The sequence below is a fragment of the Bombyx mori genome, chromosome 2 (genome assembly GCF_030269925.1).
Source record: "Bombyx mori chromosome 2, ASM3026992v2".
NCBI classification, from domain to species: domain Eukaryota; kingdom Metazoa; phylum Arthropoda; class Insecta; order Lepidoptera; family Bombycidae; genus Bombyx; species Bombyx mori.
In genome coordinates, this window is record NC_085108.1 from 3,305,291 (window position 1) to 3,328,824 (window position 23,534).

Sequence of the window (23,534 nt, forward strand, 5' to 3'; positions counted from 1 at the left end):
AATGATATCGATCCTTGACATCTTGAAGTCGGTGGAAAAGGACCTTATATGATTCCGTCGTATACAAGCAAATAGAACTGGTGGTAGGACCTCTTGTGAGTCCGCACGGGTAGGTACCACCACCCTGCCTATTTCTGCCGTGAAGCAGTAATGCGTTTCGGTTTGAAGGGCGGGGCAGCCGTTGTAACTATACTGAGATCTTAGAACTTATATCTCAAGGTGTGTGGCGCGTTTACGTTGTAGAAGTCTATGGGCTCCAGTAACCACTTAACACCAGGTGGGCTGTGAGTACGTCCATACATCTAAGCAATAAAAAAAGAACTAATAAAAGCGTATTCAAAATTAGTTAATTAGTTTCAAATCGTATGAATATAAATCTATCTATATATATAAAAATGAATTGCTGTTCTTTAGTCTCGCTAAAACTCGAGAACGGCTGGACCGATTTGGCTAATTTTGGTCTTGAATTATTTGTAGAAGTCCAGAGAAGGTTTAAAAGGTAGATAAATTTGAAAATGCTGGGAATTAAATAAAAATAACAATTTTGTTTTTTCCTTTGATGTGTCCCCCGTCGGACGGATTCCTTTTATTTGTTTCAAGTTTATTTTATACAAAAGTTTAGGTTTTTTATTTATCGATTGAGGCACTAAGAAATCTGCCGGGTTAACTAGTAATAAAAAAAAATTCAAGGCACGTTCGACTGTCAAAGTTCTCGTCATTTCATTACACATCGGTATGAGGATTGGATTCAGTCGCAACTCACACAACTAACAGAGCTCAGATGTGGTCGTTCGGCAAGACATATTTAGAATTATCCGGGCTAAAAAAAAAACCGGTTTGACCCGGTTCCCGAAAACCGGACATCAGATTTTCCAGTCACCAGGTACATTGTGTTGTGTATTGTAAATATGTATTATTCTGTTTATTTTCCTAATGTTTTTCTCTCTCGCTCTCTCTCTCTCTCTCTCTCCTAAACAGCTATAATTCTAACTATGTCTTGCTTTTTCACATTTATCATTATTAAACTAACGCACTAATGCCACTACTGAAAAGAAATGCTTTTAAATTATTGTTGTAATGCCGCTATAGAGATATTTCGTGTCTCTTTCTCTATTTCCAGTATTGGCACTCGAGTGAGAAAGACGGATATACTCTAGTTTAAAGGGTGTGTTTTATTGTATGTTTTTTTTTTTTCTTAACAGCTTGAAAAGGTAAGTGGTGTATTTAATTATATTTAGCCAATGCTTTTCATTAAATTCGACATTGATTTAGGTGGTTTAACCGGCCACCGTCCTCGCCGAACCCGTCGCTTGAGACGAAGGGCTCGATTAGTAAATTAACCCATAGACACAACCCACTGAGTTTCTCGCCGGATCTTCTCAGTGGGTCGCGTTTCCGATCCGGTGGTAGATTCTGCGAAGCACTGCTTCTCGCCGGATCTTCTCGGTGATAATAATAATATTTATTCAAGCCAAAATATAAACATGTACAAGAATTTATAACACTAGCATAATAGTGTAAATGGTTTTTTTATAAGGTACACAATAACAATCCCTGACTTTTATGCTAGGAAAACCTGTGTTACAGAAATCAGTGGTTCAGTGCTAGGTCACCAGGTAAAGTAAGTTAACCAGAGAGAGTGTATGTGTGTATGTGTGTCAAACAATAAAGTATAATAAAGTATTACATTATATATGTCCTATATTTTATATATTATATCAGTCATATACAAGATAAGATTGCATATTATATAAATGTTCCGAACAATAATATTCTCACACTTAACCCATACATCAGCCCGCTGAGTTTCTCGCCGGATCTTCTCACCAGTTCGTGATTCCGATCCGGTAGTAGATGCATTCCCTAAGCAGCTATCCTTGAGCTGTTAGGTCTCTTTCGGAGGCGCTCGGGCAGCTGCTAGCAAATCCCACCCCTCCTGGCTGAGCCTTTGCTCGCCCACCTATCCTGACGAAACTGCAAAGTACCTCCGGGCCACCAGTAATCAATCTTAAAAAAAAAACCCTCTGGAGACTTGCCAAATGATTTTCAGTGCTTACCTACTTAATATGGGTTCAAGAATGAATTCCCCAAATGAATAATACAAAATTTTAACAAACTAGGCAAGACGTCTTTAGGAGGCTTTTCCACCTCCAGGCCACCAGTAATCCTTCAATCAGCAAAAAAAAAGGCTTTAAGTTACTCGAAAAGTTCTGTTGAATTAGGATTATATTAATTTATTCACAGAACAGGAATAATAACTACTGCACTAACCGTCTCAAGTAAACTCAAACATTTTGTTTATTTCTTACCACGAGCTATTATGATAAGATCTGCTTGAGACGTTTGAGAATATTTGAGACAGCAGCTTTTAATATAGAATTGACAGACACCCATTGATTGTTCTTTAATTTCTTATGTGATGATTCTACAAAATGCTATCTCGTTTGAATCACATAAAAATTAACGATTAAACTCAAGTAACAATGAAAATAACAATAAAAGGCACTTTGGGCGAGGTCGACTCCAGCACTACATCTGATTTTGAGTCGGGCTTAAATAGCGCTCATAGCAAATAAAACACTATCAAAATGGTTTGAAAGCGGTTCTATTGATTGTATTGTTCCCGGAATGAAAATAGATTTTGTCACTTTCCTGTCTCATCGGTTCTGAAAGGAGCAGTAGAGTCGATATAGAGACGGGATATAATTTTATTTCAATGTTCGACAGATGATGTCTTTTATACGTCACGATAGAGTATTAGTTAAACTCACGATCCATCGCTTCTTTTTCTTCTGTTGTATTGTATTCTCAGACTTTGATTTTTACTGGTGGTAGGACCTCTTGTGAGTCCGCACGGGTAGGTACCACCGCCCCGCCTACTTCTGCCGTGAAGCAATAATGCGTTTCGGTTTGAAGGGTGGGGCAGCCGTTGTAACTATACTGAGATCTTAGAACTTATATCTCAAGGTGTGTGGCGCATTTACGCTGTAGATGTCTATGGGCTCTAGTAACCACTTAACACCAGGTGGGCTGTGAGCTCGTCCACACATCAAAGCAATAAAAAAAAAAAAGTTAAACTCACGATCCATCGTTTTTTTTTTCTGTTGTATTGTATTTTCTCACCGTTTTTATCTATTCGAGTCAAATACACGGGCCATTTTAAACTTTTCTATTCTAATGACCTCGAGTTGTTATACTCTAGATACACAGAACAAATAGGTGAGCTCACGGGGCTCTAACCTGACGACGTTGTTAACCATTAGCCATTTTAAGCTAAGGACGTTTCATGTCCTTAAATAGAACATATTATTTACTGGTGGTAGGACCTCTTGAGAGTCCGCGCGGGTAAGTACCACCAACCTGCTTATTTCTGCCGTGAAGCAGTAATGCGTCTCGGTTTGAAGGGTGGGGCAGCCGTTGTAACTATACCTGAGACCTTAGAACTTATGTCTCAAGGTGGGTGGCGCATTTACATTGTAGATGTCTATGGGCTCCAGTAACCACTTAACACCAGGTGGGCTGTGAACTCGTCCACCTATTTAAGCAATAAAAAAAAATAAAAAAAATAGCAGATATAAGATATGATTTTGGTAAATCACAAAATAGCACCCAAATTCTCATCAATCACAGTGATGAACAGTAGGGGAATTTTCTCCCTAACTATACGCTGGGAACCTAAGAGGCTATTCTAGTTAGAAACCAGAACGGGTAGGTGAGCTCACGGGCTCAACCTGAGAGAGTTTGCCAACACTAGTCCTAGGAAGCTTCGCGGAATCTACCACTGGGTCGGAATCACGATCCACTCAGAAGATCTGGCGGAGAAATTAAGTGGGCTTAGTGCATTCAATCACAAAGACAGACATAAAGATTCGATTTTATATTTTACTAGCTGACCCAGAAGACTTCGTAGTGCCTCAATCGATATATAAAAGACTAACATTTTTGCATAAAATAAACTTAAAACAAAAAAAGTAATCCGTCCGACGGGGCACAACAAAGGGAAAACAAAATTGTTATTTTTATTTAATTCCGAGCATTTTCATATTTATCTAACCTTTTAAACCTTCTCTGGACTTCCAAAAATAATTCAAGACCAAAATTAGCCAAATCGGTCCAGCCGTTCTCGAGTTTCAGCGAGACTAACGAACAGCAATTCATTTTTATAAATATAGAAGATAGAAGATTAGCCGTACTCGCCCGCTTCGCTGGGCATTTCAAATTAACATTATTATTTATTGTCATTATTATTAGGGAGTCCAACCTTCGATCAATAATTGATCGAAGAGTCCAACACTCATATAAATATTAGCGTATCCATTAAGTACCTACATGTATTTTCTACATGGATACCAAGTTTCAAGTCAATCGGATGTATGGTTCAGTAGTTATAAAGGAACATCCGTAAAAACCACTGTAGATTTATATATTAGTATAGATATTTAACTCGATATACATTTGAATTTTATTGATCAAATGATGAAGAGTATTTTTAGGGAACGTATCTGGGAAGTACAGAAATAGTATATAAAAGTTTGATCGAAAACTGACGAAGCTGAAGTCTCTTCATAGACTCAGAAATTCCAAATAATCTATGAGTTCAAGCTTCATCGAGAGTCTGAACATTTTTTTTTAGTATTGATTAGATGGATGGATAAGCTCACAGCCCACCTGGTGTTAAGTGGTTCCTGGATCCCATAGACATCTACAACGTAAATGCGCCACTATATATAGGCTTGGCTGTGCCGTTAAAATTGCCGAAATCCGTGGTGAACGTCACTGATCCCTCACCATCAGATTGTATGCTAATCTAATTACGGAACAACAAAAAGGGGTTTATGCATAATGTGCGCACGATGACGGACCTCTATGGCTATATATATACAGATTGAAGAAAAGGCGATCGTATTTTGTTCGCGAATGTACAGCTCAGCTGACTTCATTACGTAACTAGCTTTCACTCCGCGGCGCCACTTAACGCTCGCACACGCTAGGGCTGCGACCGCACACATATCGCAATGCTAAGATATAAATGTCAGGTAGATGGTAAACAGTCGACGTCGCCCAAAACACGTCATTTCCTCCCGATCCACTAACGGTGCTTTTAGGTACCTCAAGCACCGGTCACCGTTCTCGTCGAACCCGTCGCTTGCGACGAAGGGCTCGACGAGTAAATAAACCCACAGACACAGCCCACTGAGTTTCTCGCCGGATCTTATCAGTGGGTTGCGTTTCGGATCCGGTGGTAGATCCTGCGAAGCACGGCTCTTGCTAGGGCTCGTCTTAGCAACGTCGTCAAGTTTGAGCCCCGTGAGCCCTTCTACTAGATAAGGTTTCGCTAATATGGTCTTTCAAAACCATCAGTATAGGTAGGAAAAAAAAGCGATTCCGCTTATAGTGATAATAGCGCTTCCTTCATTCGCGTTTTCACTGGTCGCGGATTAAAAAAAGAGCGGCCCTATATTCGCGTCTAAAGATTTCTTTATTCACTGATCTAATTGGTACATCGGTACATACATATTGATAAAAAGAATTCCAATATGTACGCATCCAACCGAATATTTTGTAATCGCGTCGTCAAATGAACTATATAATGAACTTTTTAAGTAAAATCGGACCTTATTACAACTATGCCTAAAGTATGTTGTTAAATGATATCGCCGCTGTAAATTATTTCCGTCATACCATTATCGAGTATCCACGGATTTTGTATTCGCGTTATATTTAGGGAACATATAATCGCGAATAAAGAGCTTCCAGCTTCTTCCATTTGACTCCATACAGAGGAGGGCCGTTCGGATTGTCGATAATCCCATTCTCACGGATCGTTTGGAACCTCTGGGTCTGCGGAGGGACTTCGGTTCCCTCTGTATTTAGTACCGTTTGTTCCATGGGGAGTGCTCTGAGGAATTGTGCGAGATGATACCGGCATCTCGTTTTTACCATCGCACCGCCCGCCACCGGAGTGGAGTTCATCCATACTACCTGGAGCCACTGCGGTCATCCACAGTGCGTTTCCAGAGGTCTTTTTTGCCACGTACCATCCGGCTATGGAATGAGCTCCCCTCCACGATGTTTCCCGAGCGCTATGACATGTCCTTCTTCAAACGAGGCTTGTGGAGAGTATTAAACGGTAGGCAGCGGCTTGGCTCTGCCCCTAGCATTGCTAAAGTCCATGGGCGACAGTAACCACTCACCATCAGGTGAGCCGTATGCTCGTCTGCTTACAAGGGCAATAAAAAAAAAAGAAGCTATTATATATTATAGTTTAAAAATTATATTAAAAAAAACGCTTTAACTAATAACAAACATAATTAACAATTACTGACAATTTTTTTGATCTTGTCGATACAGGAAACTAAATTAGAACGCAGTTAGTATAAAAAAAAAATTAAGTTTAATCTATCATCGGTCCTTGATGCGTGTGCAAATTTCCAAGTTAATTGGCCGCTTTGTAGTCGCTAAAAATGAAATTTTATTTTATTTTTATTGCTTAGATTGGTGGACGAGCTCACAGCCCACTTGGTGTTAAGTGGTTACTTGAGGACACAAACATCTACAACGTTAAAACCCCACCCACCTTGAGATATGAGTCCTAAGGTCTCAGTATACAACAACGGCTGCCCCGCCCTTCAAACCGAAACGCATTACTGCTTCACGGCAGAAATAGGGGGTTCCTACCCGTGCGGACTCACAAGAAACCCTACCACCAATAATTACGCAAATTATAGTTTTGCGGGTTTGATTTTTATTACACGATGTTATTCCTTCACCGTGGAAGTCAGTCGTGAACATTTTTGTTAAGTACGTATTTCATTAGAGCAATTGGTACCCGCCTGCGGGATTCGAACACCGCTGCATCGCTAGATACGAATGAACCGGCCGTCTTTTATTTTAGGCCACGACGACTTCTAAAATTCAAAGAATTCATTGCATACAAACCAAGCTGATGAAAACATCTCCCTCTTGCTCTTATCCTACACCATGTGGGGTTGATGCAGCATAACCTCTTATCATGCTGCAAAGGAATTTGCCATGAGTTTTACGACCGGTCCCTTGCCTGACTTGGATTATATTGTATGTTTACATCTTAAATGCGTACATGGTACATATACCAAAATACACGTCATTTCGGATCCTCCCGATCCACTAACGATGCTTTTAGGTACCTCAAGCACCGGTCATCGTTCTCGTCGAACCCGTCGCTTGCGACGAAAGGCTCGACGAGTAAATTGACTTTCAGACACAGCCCACTGAGTATCTCGCCGGATCTTCTCAGTGGGTCGCGTTTCCGATCCGGTTGTAGATTCTGCGAAGCACGGCTCTTGCTAGGGTTCGTGTTAGCAACGTCATCAGGTTTGAGCCTCGTGAGCTCACCTACTAGTTAAGGTTTCGCTGAAATAGCCTCTCAAGGCTATCAGCTTAGGGAGGGAAAAAAAAAACCAAAATAACATTTTTATTTTGTCTCTGTTTGTTTGTTCCGGCTAATCTCCGGAACGGCTGGACCGATTTTGACGAGACTTTCACTGATAGGTAGCTGGTGATATAAGGAGTAACTTAGGCTACTTTTTTGTAGACTAGCTTTGCCCCGGGACTTAGCTATAAATAATAAAAATTAATGTATCCGAACTAAAGCGAGGGCGGATCGCTAGTAGATATTTAAAATACGTTTTCATTCTGTCCAATTCATTTGGCGATTGCGAAGCTAAAAATTTAATAATACGTAAGTGAATTATACATCATATTTTAGTGAATTTAATGAATATGTAAATTCGTTTGCTTGCTTTTGTCGAAGCACTTTCGTAATTATTCGAAAGTTCGTAAAAACGTGGGAATTAAATAATGCGTAATTGGCAAAAAAAACAGGCAATAAAAATGCTAAGATATATCCTAAAGGCGTGTCGGATAACGTAAGCGACTCGAAAACAAACTGAAGGGTTCAGGAGATATTTTAACACGCTTTTATTAGTTTGGTTTGTATCTGAGTATGTTTTTTTTTTTAAGTAACAGAATCTTTGAACGTCATTTCCATTGACTTCTTTTTTTTGTTCCTAAATATTCTAGTAACCTCAAAGGTTCATTGTAGATTCATTGTAGACACAGTTAGTAGGCGATCTTACGGGTCTCAAACCGGGAGTGTTGCTAACACTGGCCCTAGCAAGAGCTGCGCTTCGCAGAATCTACCACCGGATCGGAAACACGACCCATTGAGAAGATCCGGGGAGAAACTCAGTGGGCTGTGTCTATGGGTTAATTCGCTCGTCGAGCCCTTCGGCGCAAGCGATGGGTTCGACGAGGACGGTGACCGGTGCTTGGGGTACTTAAAAGCACCGTTAATGGATCGGGAGGTTCCGTAATGACGTGTTTAGGGCGACGTCGACTGTTTACTATTCGGTCTATATGGGTCGGGTATGTAATTTCCAGCGGCCACGACAAGAGGGTTCTCATGTCGTGCCGCCTTCTCGAATTGGTACAGAACTCGCACTAAGCACACTGAATCCGCTTACTTGAACCAAACAAATAAAAACGAATTGGTAACTTTCGCCTTTTTTCCTCCCGATCCACTAACGGTGCTTTTAGGTACGTCAAGCACTGGTCATCGTTCTCGACGAACCCGTCGCTTGCGACGAAGGGCTCGACGAGCGAATTAACCCACTGAGTTTCTCGCCGGATCTTCTCAGTGGGTCGTGTTTCCGATCCGGTGGTAGATTCTGCGAAGCACGGCTCTTGCTAGGGTTCGTGTTAGCAACGTCGTCAGGTTTGAGCCCCGTGAGCTCACCTACTAGTTAAGGTTCCGCTGATATAGCCTCTCAGGGCTATCAGCTTAGGTAGGAAAAAAAAACGGTTTTTTTTGAAGTGGTTTAATAATATCACCTTGCCAATTACGAAATTAATTGGCAAATTAGTCTTTATGTGTATTAGTCAGAAGGTCCGGTTCACTTTCGACATTGAACGCGATCTATTGCCAAATACGTATTCGCATTCGGAAAGTTAGAGACACGTGAATTTATTTGGGTTTTTTACGTTTTATGAACTAGGCTTATTAAGAAATCGTTGCGAAAAATCATAGAGAGCGCTTTTTTTGTTTTTTGTTTTTGTGTTATGAAAGCGATAAGTTTTTATTGTCGTCCGAAGGTTATTGTGTGTTATTAACTGCCTGTTTAAATTACTGGACTGCGTGGGTTATTGATGCGCGGCAGAAATAGGGGAGGGGGGGGGGGGAAGGAGCGCTGGTCATCAGTTGTTAGGCAAATTAAAATTTTAACGGGTTTGATTTTAATCACACAATGCTATTTCTTTCAAGTTTCTATTACGGCAATCACCAGTTACTAAAGGAGGTATTGTGTTAACCGACTTAAAAAAAGTGGAGGTTATAAATTCGTTCGTATTCGTTCTTGTGTGAAATTTTAAGTAAGTGTGTGTGTAACCGTATTTAATGATTCTTATTTATTAAATATAATTTTCGCTTAAACGTTTGGCATCTGTGAACGCGCACAAGTTGAAGAATTTGTAACACAGCTTCTCCGGGTTCTTAAGTTAACCCATTGGAAACTTTAGTAGCTTTATACCATTATTGGGGGTTAGGACCTCTTGTGAGTCCGCGCGGGTAGGTACCACTGCTCTGCCTATTCCTGCCGTGGAGCAGTAATGCGTTTCGGTTTGAAGGGCGGGCAGCCGTTGTAACTATACTGAGACCTTAGAACTTATCTCTCAAGGTTGGTGACGCATTTACGTTGTAGATGTCTATGGGCTCCAGTAACCACCTGACACCAGGTGGGCTGTGAGCTCATCTACCCATCTAAGCAATAAAAAAATTCATAGCGTCATACTTTCCTATCATTTCGCTTCATGCAATTTCATATCGTTCGATTTCTTATTTGGACAGCCCTAGTCTTAGGTATTGTCACAGTTATTGCCATAATATTACATTTATATTTTTGCGTCACGAATAATAATACGTAATCATTCTATTTTTATTTGCATGATAGGTAATTTGTGATACTAACTTATCAATTTGAAATACAGTGAAAGGAAACGGGATCCGTTTGCCGGAAAGCGTAATTTTATTTATTATCTGTGCTCTAAGTTGTCAATAAATGGCGGTTTATTATTTTTAAGAATTTTAGAGGACTTTTTGGCGGGAACGCGAGGAGTGAGGTTGTTTTATTTTGTCTATTTAGTGTTTCTTTGTTTATTAACTGTTTAGTATCTGTGAAAGTTCGCAAATGTGGGAAAATGAAACAAGGCCGCTGAACGTATAATAACTTCTCGGGATCCTCCAAAAAGTCCACTAAAAAAGTCTTAGTAAATGAATACCATTTTACTGAGATTATATTTCACCCCATATCATCTCATCACATTTCATTTCATTTCAGTTAAATTCATGCTATGTTTCATTCTAATCAACTTCATTTCATTTCACAATATCATTTTTCATTTAAAAATCTATATATCATGGATTAGGCTGTATAGTATGATATCTTTGCCTTTCCAGTTGGAAAAATAAAACTACCACTACGCTACTACTTTGAGAATTTTAGAAACAGTTTTTTTTGTAAGTAATTCACTAACTGCGTTTTTTTTGTGTATCTCAACAATTAAGATGTTATTTTTAAGTCTTTTTCTACAATTTACCAAAAATATATTACATTCTAAATGCTAAGTCCAAGATTAGAATGTTAGATTAATGCATCTAAGAGAATTTAATCAGTCTAATGAATTTAGAATCTAATGCTACATTTGTTATAGTCAATAAAATAGTTTTGGTTTCTTTGCAAAACAATGTAAAGAGCCATATATTTATTAAAATCTTAAATAAGAGATCATACTAGCGCATTACATATGTATTATATATTTGATTTTAGAAACTAATTTAAAATTTAATACGTAATAATACTGAAAAAGTTTGGTCGAGAATCGAGAAATTGAGAAAAGGACATAAAAAAAATCACTTAAAAACATTCTTACAAAAAAAATATATTTATTTACTCTTTAAATGTACATTTCTGGGTTATCTACTTATGTATTTACGTATATTAGTGTATAACGTACTTTTAAAAATAATAACCAGACGAGTTATTAAATCGCGAATTCCCATGCCTTGCACCGTATACAAAGTGTAATGGTCGTATGGGTTGGTCGCCTCTTCCGCGCGATCCGTTGCAACCAAGGGCGAGTATTGATGACACAGTGCTGTACCGCAATATCCTTATATCATTAATTAGTGTGAGCGTGTGTGTGTGTTTTTTCTACCTATTTACCGATGGCCTTATGAGGCTATTACAGCTACGCCCGGTAGATGAGCTCACGGGCTCAACCTGAGATAATTTGCTAACACTAGCCCTACCAAGAGCAGTGCTTCGCAGAATCTACCACCGGATCGGAATCGCGACCCACTGAGAAGATCCGGCGAGAAACTCAGTGGGCTGTGTCTATGTTTTTTTTTTTTTTTATTGCTTAGTGGGTGGACGAGCTCACAGCCCACCTGGTGTTAAGTGGATACTGGAGCCCATAGACATCTACAACGTAAATACGCCACACACCTTGGGATATAGTTCTAAGGTCTCAGTATAGTCACAACGGCTGCCCCACTCTTCAAACCGAAACGCATTACTGCTTCACGGCAGAAATAGGCGGGGCGGTGGTACCTACCCGTGCGGACTCACAAGGGGTCCTACCACCAGTAATTACGCAAATTATAATTTTGCGGGTTTCATTTTTATTACACGATGTTATTCCTTCACCGTGGAAGTCAATCGTGAACATTTGTGGAGTACGTATTTCATTAGAAAAATCGGTACCCGCCTGCGGGATTCGAACACCGGTGCATCGCTACATACGAATGCACCAGATGTCTTATCCGTTAGGCCACAACGACTTCAGTTCTAGTAGTTCTCTATATATTAATACGTGAAGCAAAAACTTTGTACCCCTTTTTACGAAAATTGCGCGGACGGAGGAGTATGCAATTTCCCACACTTATAGAGAATATAGAGAAGGATTGCACAATGCTGAATAAAGAAAACATTACACACACTGTCATGTATTTGACACACACACTTAAGTTTATATTGTACTCTTTGTTTATTGTCAAACTTTAGTTAATGCTTAAAGTCTGTGGTCAAACTGAAAATAGGTTAATATTGTTTATCTTTAATATTATTTGTCTACAGTGTAGTCTTGGCGAAATCTCTGATTATAGAAGTATAATAAAACCCTTTGACAATATAACCATAATAATGTTCAAACTTATAATTTCAATTAATTATAGTCGAATTTCGACTACTGCGGGACCACTAGTAGTAGTTAATCTATGAGTTCGACGAAGAAATTAGTCTGTACTAGAACTCATTCTGTATTTACGGAGCTATGAGGAATTATGAGCTGTGAGTGAGAAATCCGATCATGGTACGGTTTAATGGTTATCTTGTATAGGAATTCAAATTTAGACCTCGCGTTTCATGAGTAGCAGTGTTCGGGGTAAGATTTGTCCTAACTAATGTAGAGCAAAACTAAGATGATATTAATTAACCAATTTAAATAATTCGGGTTGTTTATTGTCATTAGCGATTAACGTCACGTGGGTTGCCGTCTCGTTAATGCGGCTAATGTAATAAATCATAAGAACGATAGTATTATGTTTACTATCTACATAAAGAATTGGAAACTGGTGGTAGGATGCCTTGTGAGTATATCAGAGGAAGTGTGAAAGTAGCCCCGGTGATCGACAAATTAAAGAGCGGACGGTTAGCGTGGTATGGACGTGTGGTGCGTAGAGAGGAGATGCATGTGACTAGGAGATGTGTGGAAATGGTAGTGCAAGGTAGAGGGGGAAGAGGTCGACTGAGGAAGACATGGACAAATATTCACGATTGACTTCCACGGTGAAGGAATAACATCGTGTAATAAAAATGAAACCCGCAAAATTATAATTTGCGTAGTCACTGGTGGTAGGACCTCTTGTGAGTCCGCACGGGTAGGTATCACCACCCCGCCTATTTCTGCTGTGAAGCAGTAATGCGTTTCGGTTTGAAGGGTGGGGTAGCCGTTGTAACTATACCGAGACCTTTAGAACTTATATCTCAAGGTGGGTGGCGCATTTACATTGTAGTTGTCTATGGGCTCCAGTAACCACTTAACACCGGGTGGGCTGTGAGTTCGTCCACCCCTCTAAGCAATAAATAAAAAAAACATGGATGGAGTGTGTGAATGACGATATGAGAGAGAGAGGAGTGAGTATTGAGATGACGGCTGATAGAAGAGAATGGAAGAGAAAAATTAGCTGGGCCGACCCCACCTAGTGGGATAAGGTGGAGAAAAAGAGTAAGAGGATGTCTTGTGAGTCCGAACGGGTAGGTACCACCGCCCTGCCTATTGCCGCCGTGAAGCAGTAATGCGTTTCGGTTTGAAGGGTGGGGCAGCCGCTGTAACTATAGAAGAAGAAGAAGAAGAAGAAGCTGTAACTATAGACCTTAGAATTTAGAATGTTTCAGTCGAAATATCGAGACGAGTGATTTATGCAAGACGAAAATTCCGAATATATTACACTTAGGCTGCTATATATGTCTTTACATAGGTTTTTAACTTCAAATTCAATTTTATAAGCATCAAATTCAATTTGTATTCGAGGGTTAGATTTTTTTTAATTCTTTTAAAGTTCACAAAACTAAAAACAAAAAAAAATCATCATTATCATCATCATCATCATTATTCTGCCCTTCTCCCAGTTACCTGGGGTTGGCGCAACATGTTTTCTCCTTCCATACTCCTCTATCATATACCATTTCTTCGCTCACTCCCCTCTTACCCAAATCGTCCTTCACGCAATCCATCCATTTCTTCTTAGGTCTACCTCTTCCTCTATACCCTTCCACATTCATAGTTAACACTCTCTTACCAACCTCATTTTCATTTCGTCTCATCACATGTCCATACCATCCCAAACGCGCACTTCTCAGCTTCTCTGTCACAGGTATCACTTTCAGACTTCCTCTAACATATTACGTATAAAAACAAAAAAAAAAACATGTCAATTAAATAAATGGCTTCAACTCATTTGAATTTGATGTTTATAAAATTGAATTTGAATTTTAATAACTTATATACATATACATAAGGAAAGAGGCCTAGGGGGCGTAGTCCCATGCGTTGGTCCGATCAGATCAAGACGACTTTGGAATCCAGCATCAATGTCGCTATCCACTGCGCGGAGGACAGAAGTGAATGGAAGAACATAGTCCTGACAAAAGTGCTCAGTAAAGGTCACGACCCTCAGAGCTGAGGAATACGACGCACGGAGGAGGAGGATATACATATATCAGTTATTTATAACAGATCTCTAAACCAAAAAAAATGTTTACCTTCCGCGTAATTCTCGCCCGCATTGTTACGTGGTGTATCTGCGTTTAAGTATGTCAAGACAGTGGACACCGCTTTCACTCTGACATAATATGACATAAGTTACCTCATTCAAAACGCGTACGTTAAACATCGCACTAAGTTAGATTAAGTAATCTCTTTTGCTTACAAAACAGTAGTATGTCATTTAGTTTATGTATTTGAAGTCGTCGTGGCCTAAAGGATAAGACGTCCGGTGCATTCGTATCGAGCCGATGTAACGGTGTTCGAATCCCGCAGGCGGGTACCAATTTTTCTAATGAAATAAAAACAATTTAATCAAGGCATCACTATTCAATAAAAAATAACTAATATTCAACATAGACACAGTCACGTAACCAATGACACAGTGTGGGACCGCATCAGAATAACAATGGATCTTAACCCAGTTTTTTTGTTTCAAACATTGACATATTATTTATTCTGTGCACTTTTATTTTCGCGGCCTTGGAGTCTATGGTTATATCACGCGTCCTTGACTGTTGACACCAAAATAATTAGTTCATATCGTGATGATGGTGTCTTCGGACGCCCGCTATGAGTTCTAAGGTACAATTACAACGGTCTTTCAAATCGAAACGCATTATTGCTTCACGGCATAAATAGGTAGGGTGGTGGTACGTACCCGCGCGGACTCACAAGAGGTCCTACCACCAGTAAAAACCTGCTGGGGGTGTTTTTTTTTTATTGCCCTTGTAGGCAGACGAGCATACGGCCCACCTGATAGCGAGTGGTTACCGTCGCCCATGGACTTCAGCAATGCCAGGGGCAGAGCCAAGCAGCTGCCTACCGGTGGTTGGACGAGCTCACGGAAATCTTGATACTAAGCTGTTATCGGAGCCTATGGATGCAAATTAAAGGAAACTTGCCTTAGGAGGATCGATCGAAATGTCGATAATTACCGGTGGTGGCGTGAATTCGGCGAAGATATCATTCAATTTGGATGGCAGACTTCAGCCTCAACTTTTGATTTGTTACGATGCCACATATGCACACATGTAGGTTGTGGAATGTGTTTTTACTGGTGGTAGGACCGCTTGTGAGTCCGCACGGGTAGGTACCAGCACCCCGCCTATTTCTGCCGTGAAGCAGTAATGCGTTTCGATTTGAAGGGCGGGGCATCCGTTGTAACTATGCTAAGACTTTAGAACTCATATCTCAAGGTGGATGGCGACTATTCCGCTGTGGATATCTATGGTCTCCAGTAACCACTTAATACCAAGTGGGCTGAGAGCTCGTCCACCCATCTCATGAATATAATAAAAATAAAAAATAAAAGCATAATACACAATATAACTAGTCAGGTCATAAGTATTGTCACACAGTAAAAACTTTTCTTTTAGAATGCTGGCCACAAAAAAGTTTCTTGAATTCGAATTTCGAATTGTTCATGAAAATAAAAATGTATACTTTTAAAATTTTACTCATTTTTAAATATGGACTGGACGCTTAAAGAAGACCATGTTGCAGTTATTGCGTTGCATCGTTGCGGTTACGCGCCAATTCAAATTTTTAACATACTGAAAAATTTGAATATAACCAAAAGATTCATTTATCGTACCATCAAACGATACAATGAAGACTCTAGTGTAGATGACAGGTCAAGAAGTGGTCGCCTTCGGTCTGTTAGGACTCCAGCAGTGATAAAAGCTGTGAAGGCGCGAATTCAAAGAAATCCCAAACGTAAGCAGAAACTGTTGGCCCTTCAGATGGGGTTAAGCAGAACCACGGTGAAAAGGGTGTTAAATGAAGACTTAGGGCTTCGGGCATATCGAAGAAAAACAGGACATCGTTTGAATGCTCGTCTAATGGACCTGAGACGGAAGAGATGCCGCGCTTTGTTGAAGCGGTACGCGGGAAAAAAATATCGGGAAATTCTTTTTTCTGATGAAAAATTTTTTACCGTAGAAGAGAGCTACAACAAACAAAATGATAAGGTGTACGCACACAGTAGTGAAGAAGCGAGCAACTGTATTCCGCGTGTCTAACGAGGTCATTTTCCATTCTCGCTCATGGTATGGTTGGGAGTTTCTTATTGGGGCTTAACAACGGTACATTTTTGTGAGAAAGGTGTAAAAACGAATGCAGTTGTGTATCAAAATACAGTCCTGACGAACCTTGTGGAACCTGTTTCTCATACCATGTTCAATAACAGGCACTGGGTATTCCAACAAGATTCGGCGCCAGCTCATAGAGCGAAGAGCACACTAGACTGGCTGGCGGCGCGTGAAATCGACTTCATCCGGCACGAAGACTGGCCCTCCTCCAGTCCCGATTTGAATCCGTTAGATTACAAGATATGGCAACAAAGCCTCATCCCAATTTGGAGTCACTCAAGACATCCTTGATTAAGGCAGCCGCCGATATTGACATTGACATCGTTCGTGCTGCGATAGACGACTGGCCGCGCAGATTGAAGGCCTGTATTCAAAATCACGGAGGTCATTTTGAATAAACTTTAGTGTCATAAGAATCTATGTTTTGTTAAGTTCATTTTGGTATATGAATGGTTACATAATGAATAAACTTGTTTCAATTATTTTACATTAAACATGTGACAGAATTTATGACCTGACTAGGTACATTTAGCTCTTTGATACTTTTATTTGCTCTATGTATTTTTAAATCTCATACAAGATTAATAGACGAGAAAGTCGTATCAAGTTAGCAACGTTGGATTAGAAGCCGCCAATGTCAGGAAATAACCTTTCGCAATATGTACTTCTAAAACCGCAGCCGAAACCGCGTCGAGAAAGTCGCGTACTATGCTGTACTTGAAAAAGGGTAATATCACTTTTCTATAATGACGGTAGCATATTTGTAAGAATGCGCGGGTAGGTAACAATATCAAATCAAATCAAATCAAAGGACTTTTTGGCGGGAACGCGAGGAGTGAAGTTGTGTGATTTGTTTTATTTTGTCTATTTTGTGTTTCTTCGGGTTTAAATGTGTAATAATGGTGGTTTATAAACTGTTTAATATCTGTGAAAGTGCACAAATGTGGGAAAATGAAACAAAGCCGCTGGACGTAACTTCTCGAGATCCTCCAAAAAAATCCACTGAAAATATCTTAGTAAATGACCACCATTTTACTGAGATTATATTTCATTCCATTTCATTTCATTTAATTTCATCCCAGTTGATTAATGTCACAAATAATCATTAATTGTCTTCGTTTCATTTCATTTCACTCCATAATATCATTTTTCATAAAAATAAGAACATAAATTAAAATAAGACATGACTTAAAGGTCTTAGTTACCAGGTCATAAAATCTCTTATAATCAAATTAATTTTTTTTTATTCAACATAAATGAAAGTACATACAAGAAAGTACATACGTCTAATTCACAAGAACTAGCCTCCGTCCTGAGAAGAATTGGCAAGAAACTCAGCGGGAATGTATTTTTTTTTATATTTATATCATAGATAATACACATAAATTAGTTATAGATAAGCAACTCAAGCACTTATGGTGTTCAAGAACGCACCTTTTTATGTTGCGTAAGCCGGAACGCACGGGAGGTGAGAAAAAGAATATAGTCTGTGACGGGACCTTTTTACCGCCAAAAATTTAAAACGTAAAAATAAAATATAATATAATAACTTAGTATTGTTTATGCCGTTACAACAATAAAAGTAATATTGTTTCAACTGTGGTGTTAATTACATAAAACACGATTTTACGGCGAATTAAAGAAGGGACTCTTTAAGGACTCCCTCACACTCAACAAAAATATTAGGTTTTATTTTCGTTACGGAATTTCTTGATTCGGTCGCCGCGTTCAAAGCCCGCGATAAAAGCTATGCTATAGCTTAATTAAAATATATAATTTTGCGCACTTTAATAATTTCTATGAAGGCTTCATCCGCGTTCTGTTGTCCATGGACTTGTATAGCCACGTCACGTCGTAAAACACGCGTATTTAGTGCATCTAATGTTCCTTGTTTGTCTTAAATATTTCGTATGTTCAGTATTTTGCTAAAGTTTTCCTGTGACGTAAATTGGACGCAACACAATGTTAATTCATTATTATAATCTAACTATTGGTGGAGATGCGAATGTGACGTCTTTAGTTTGCATTTGGAATAGTAAGCGAAGATCAAACGTTTGGAACATTCAAAGGAAGCATACCGTCCGGTCGATATTTTGTAAGAGCTGGTGGTAGGACCTCTTCTGAGTCCGCACGGGTAGGTACCACTACCCTGTCCATTTTGTGCCGTGAAGCATTAATGCGTTTCGGTTTGAAGGGTGGGGCAGTCATTGTAACTATACTAAGACCTTAGAACTTATATCTCAAGGTGAGTGGCGCATTTATGTCGTAGATGTCTATGGGTCCCAGTAACCACTTAACACCAGGTGGGCTGTGAGCTCGTTTACCCATATAAGCAATAAAAAAAAAGATTTTGCTTTTATAAAAAAGTCCAGGTTTGGTCGTGACGGTTAGACCAGAGCGGACAACATGCACAACCGAATCTTACGGTTTCTCAATAAACAGAGTTTGCAATTTCTGATTAGTGAAATAACCGAATTACTATACCGGAATATCCTTGCCTCTTTCCTCATACGTAGGTATCAAATACTATGCAAAAACAATATGATCGTAATATATAAAGGAGTTTTGCAGCAGTGTTTTGTTTTCATAGCTTCATTGAGCACGTTTGAGTATTGAATCAAATGTGAAAATAATTTTATAATATCAGTTTTATAGTTTTTCGAGTTAAACACATTATCAAATGGTGGATACTGAATTAGAATATAATATTATCGAAAGGTTGTGTGATTTGAAACGTTTATTATAATAAAATAAAAAATATCGATCGATAGCTGTTTGGTGTTTTAAAGAAAAATAAATATAAACTAAGTGTACTGGCGTGTTTTTGTGTAGTGGCAATTTTAAATTGATTTCCAAACTAAATTACAATTATACTATTAATTCATTATTGATTTTTTTTAAACTTATTTTTGAACAAGCTGCGTATTTACTTATGCGGATTTTATACGCAAAATGGATTATTTGAAAGCGTTGATCATAATAATGTGTACCTCTGCTTCAACAATTTACGTGAGCACGCGTATTTTCAATAAGAAATTGACGAAGGATCTCACGAAAATAATGAAGCCCATAAAATCTCAAGGTACAGTTTCGATTTTAAGCTCTATTTATACGACATTACGGTTCAAGAATACACATATTATATTAGAAAACATTGTGTAATTTTAATACACTAGAGGTCCCGCAGTAGTCGAAATTCGACTATAATTAATTGGAATTGTAAGTTTGTACACTATTGTGATTGTATTTTATACTTCTATAATCACAAATTTCGCAAGACTACACTATAAAAAATATTAACAAAGGCAAACAATATTTAATCTATTCTCAATTTGACAACAGACGTCAAGAACAAAAGTTTGACAATAAATAGTACGCATGCGTGTGTGCGTCAAATACATGGTATGTAGTGTGTGTAATGTTTTCTTTATTGATTTAATGTATATTTTAAACATTATTTAAAAAAAATATTAGCATTGTGCACTTCTTCTCTGTATTCTCTATAAGTGTGGAAAATTTCACACTCCTCCGTCCGCGCAATTTTCGTAAAAAGGGATACAAAGTTTTTGCTTCACGTATTAATATATAGATATATTATGTTTGGAGGCTGCAATGTTTAGGGTATTTGTTATTTATAAAGCAATAGCTTAATATACACGATAAACTATACCGAGACTCACATGTTTCAAGGTAGGTGGCGGCATATACGTTATAGACGTCTATAGGCACCGGTAACCACTTAACACCAGGTGGGCTGTGAGCTCGTCCACCTATCTACGCAATAAAAAAAAACACCAGTTAATTTGAATTTTTTTCGTAAATGTCTATCCAAGAATCTTGTATTTTTACTGGTGGTAGGACCGCTTGTGAGTCCGCGCGGGTAGGTACCACCGCCCTGTCTATATCTGCCGTGAAGCAGTAATACATTTCGGTTTGAAGGGTGGGGCAGCCGTTGTAACTATACTGAGATCTTAGAACTTATATCTCAAGCTTGTCCACCTATCTAAGCAATAAAAAAATTTTAATTAAAAATACTGTAAGAAGAAATAAATAATAATAATAAATAAATATTTACTAACAATCACGCCATGTTAACTGGTCCCGTGGTAAGTTCGTAAAGAACTTGTGTTACAGGTACCAGATAACGGAAATTAATGTAATATTTTTATTATACACATACATATACTTAATATACATCCATAACCCTGGAAAAGACATTTATATTTATCATACAAATATCTTCCCTTGGCGAGATTCGAACCCAAATGATTTTATTGTAAAAAAAGCGTGCGTATTTATACAATGACCAAACGTTTTCGATTTTCAGGGTGCGGTATAGCAACAAACAAACAGACGGCCCAGCGCAGGATCGTTGGAGGTGACGACGCGGGCTTCGGAACATTTCCCTGGCAGGCCTACATCAGAATTGGATCGTCAAGGTATTTAATATATTAAATAATATATTCACAATTGTGTATAGATAGATATATTTAGTTTAAAATGCACCGTAAATCATTTTTATAGATGCAATAATACACTTAATCGCATACATTCATTCGCAATAACGGAGATTGGCCATTAACACTGTCATTAATATTAATAGATCGCTAACGGCTCTATTTTATGTTCTCTTAATAAAACAATTGAACGAATTGAGTGAATGATTGATTTTGGGTGATAAATAATGAAACGTTAATTGAAGAAAGGTATAACTAGTGACATCTAGCGGTGTCAATACGCAACATTTTTATTTTTATTTCATAAATTTATACACCTACTGATAATGCTCGCCGCATTCACTGTTATTAACAAAGTCTGAATGTAACTTATAATGCAGTAAATAAAAACAAAATTGTTCGTTATCTGTATACACGATAACTGTCATAATGCTTTGACACATAATGCGTTTTGCGTAGGTTGGCAGCTCTGCAACTCATAGGCATTATAGAGGCAAAAGTACCACCAACATAAAATAACGGAAGAAGGATTGCCTTTTTGTTGTTTATGGATATTATTATGTTTTTTTTTTCATTTTCAACTCTAAGTTGGTCAAACAGTGGCTAATTTAAAAACTTAGTACAAATAAAATCGATTTAATATCGTATTTTTATTATTAATGACTTTTCGAATATTTCACAGTAAAGTATTGAAAATAACTTTAATAAGCAAGAATTCCACATTACCACGACTGCTCTGTCAAGAGCAACCGATTATGATGATGATGATGATTGAAAATGCAAGATTAAACTTGGGTTTACGGCTCGCGATAACCAAAGTTAACCGCAGACCGAATGATTTATATTATATACTAGCTGACCCGGCAGACTTCTTAGTGCCTCAATCGATAAATAAATGACCTAAACTTTTGTATAAAATAAACTTAAAACAAACAAAAGGAATCCGTCCGACGGGGGACAAATCAAAGGAAAAACAATATTGTTATTTTTATTTAATTCCGAGCATTTTCATATTTATCTACCCTTTAAACCTTATTTGGACTTCCACAAATAATTCAAGATCAAAATTAGCCAAATCTAACGAACAGCAATTCATTTTTATATATAGAGATATCGAAGAGTGAAAGGTTATTTGGCTTAAGCGACATTTTGACAACTTTACGGAAGAGTAATTTAAATATTAAAATACGTAAAAAATATCGTAACAAAAAAACATCTTCAGCTATTTCAATGGAGTAAACATATTTGAAGTTCAATTAAAAACATCGAGCAAATAAAATATTGTAATGCCGAACCGAAATTATAACGTTATTTAAATTTAAAATAAAATAAGTGGGCGTTTATTTTCTAATTAATAAAATTAATTCGCATTGCGCAATTAACGATGTGATGACGTCACGGAAGAATCAGCCCGAGACATAGTTTAAAATAACGCTTCCAACAGCTAGAGCAGAAAGAATTAATATATTTTAATTTTAAAAATTTCAATACTACGCGACTACGCAATGTATGTTGTTCAAGTACATGTCCATTGCGTAGATGAAATGTGAACCCCATAAAATAGTTTTTTTTTCTTACCCAAGCTGATGGTCTTGAGAGACTAATTCAGCGGTCACGGGGCTCAAACCTGATGTTGTTGCTAACATGAGCAGTGCTAGGCAGAATCTACCACCGGATCGAAAACGCGACCCACTGAGAAGATCCGGCGAGAAACTCAGTGGGCTGTGTTTACGGGTTAATGCGCTCGTCGAGCCCTTCGTCGCAAGCGACGGGTTCGACGAGGACGGTGACCGGTGCTTGTGGTAACTAAAAGCACCGTTAGCCAGAGCAGCACCTCGCTGAATCTCACCACCGTTGGATGGTGGACGCTGACATGGTCTTTCTAGACCATCAGCTTAGGTAAGAAAAAAAATAACCACCGGTGTCGGAATCGCGTCCCACTGAGAAGATCCCGCGAGAAATTCAGTGGGCTGAAAAATATTTATTTATTTATTTAATATATTTTGTACACACAGCTATTAGAAAAAATACGACAGTAAGGATACAGAGTACAAGGGCACTACTTATTTCATGTTGTAATCTCTTCCAGTAGGCCCGCAGAAGGAAAGAAGAATTAGGAAACCAACCTAATATTTATAGCATACCACCAAACAAAACAAAATATTATTCATTTTACATAATTAACTTTTCAATAATTCGGTTTTTATGTCACAACACACAGCTTACCTTAAAATTAACACCATACGCTACGGTGGCGCCGCCCTATCGGCCGCTTTTCCACGGACACTGTTCAATACGCGAAGTACTTCCTACTTCCACCCTCCAAACACAGTGCAACAGGAGTCTCCAACAGAACGCTCGTCTACGCGTCTCTATTCAGCTCTATTACATGTATATAAATCATTTACTAACAAATAACAATTAATGTTTTCAGATGCAACATGCTTATGTCAATATTCGAGCTTATCGGTTGGAAGCAGTGTTGGATCGAGAGGTAAATGTGCGAAAGGGATGCCTAGAGTTTAATTTGACATCGCGACTGTCTATATTATTTTTAGTGAAAACTTTAGACCTTCAATGGTTTGGTAATCTAATAAACTCTAAAAATGACACTAGGCCGCGAGTA

The 23,534-nt window shown here is 38.5% G+C and overlaps 1 protein-coding gene across 2 annotated transcripts in view; it reads left to right on the top strand.

The window, feature by feature from the left end:
- LOC101744533 (coagulation factor VII) overlaps positions 1–23,534 on the top strand; it is a 58,487-nt gene that overhangs the window by 23,385 nt on the left and 11,568 nt on the right. Inside the window, exons 3-4 of one of the 2 annotated variants that reach the window (XM_021352718.3) lie at positions 20,779–20,890; positions 23,343–23,402. In XM_021352718.3, coding sequence (XP_021208393.1) covers positions 20,779–20,890; positions 23,343–23,402 — 172 coding nt within the window. The remainder of the gene's footprint in view (positions 1–20,778; positions 20,891–23,342; positions 23,403–23,534) is intronic. The other variant, XM_004933210.5, reaches the window with a different exon arrangement.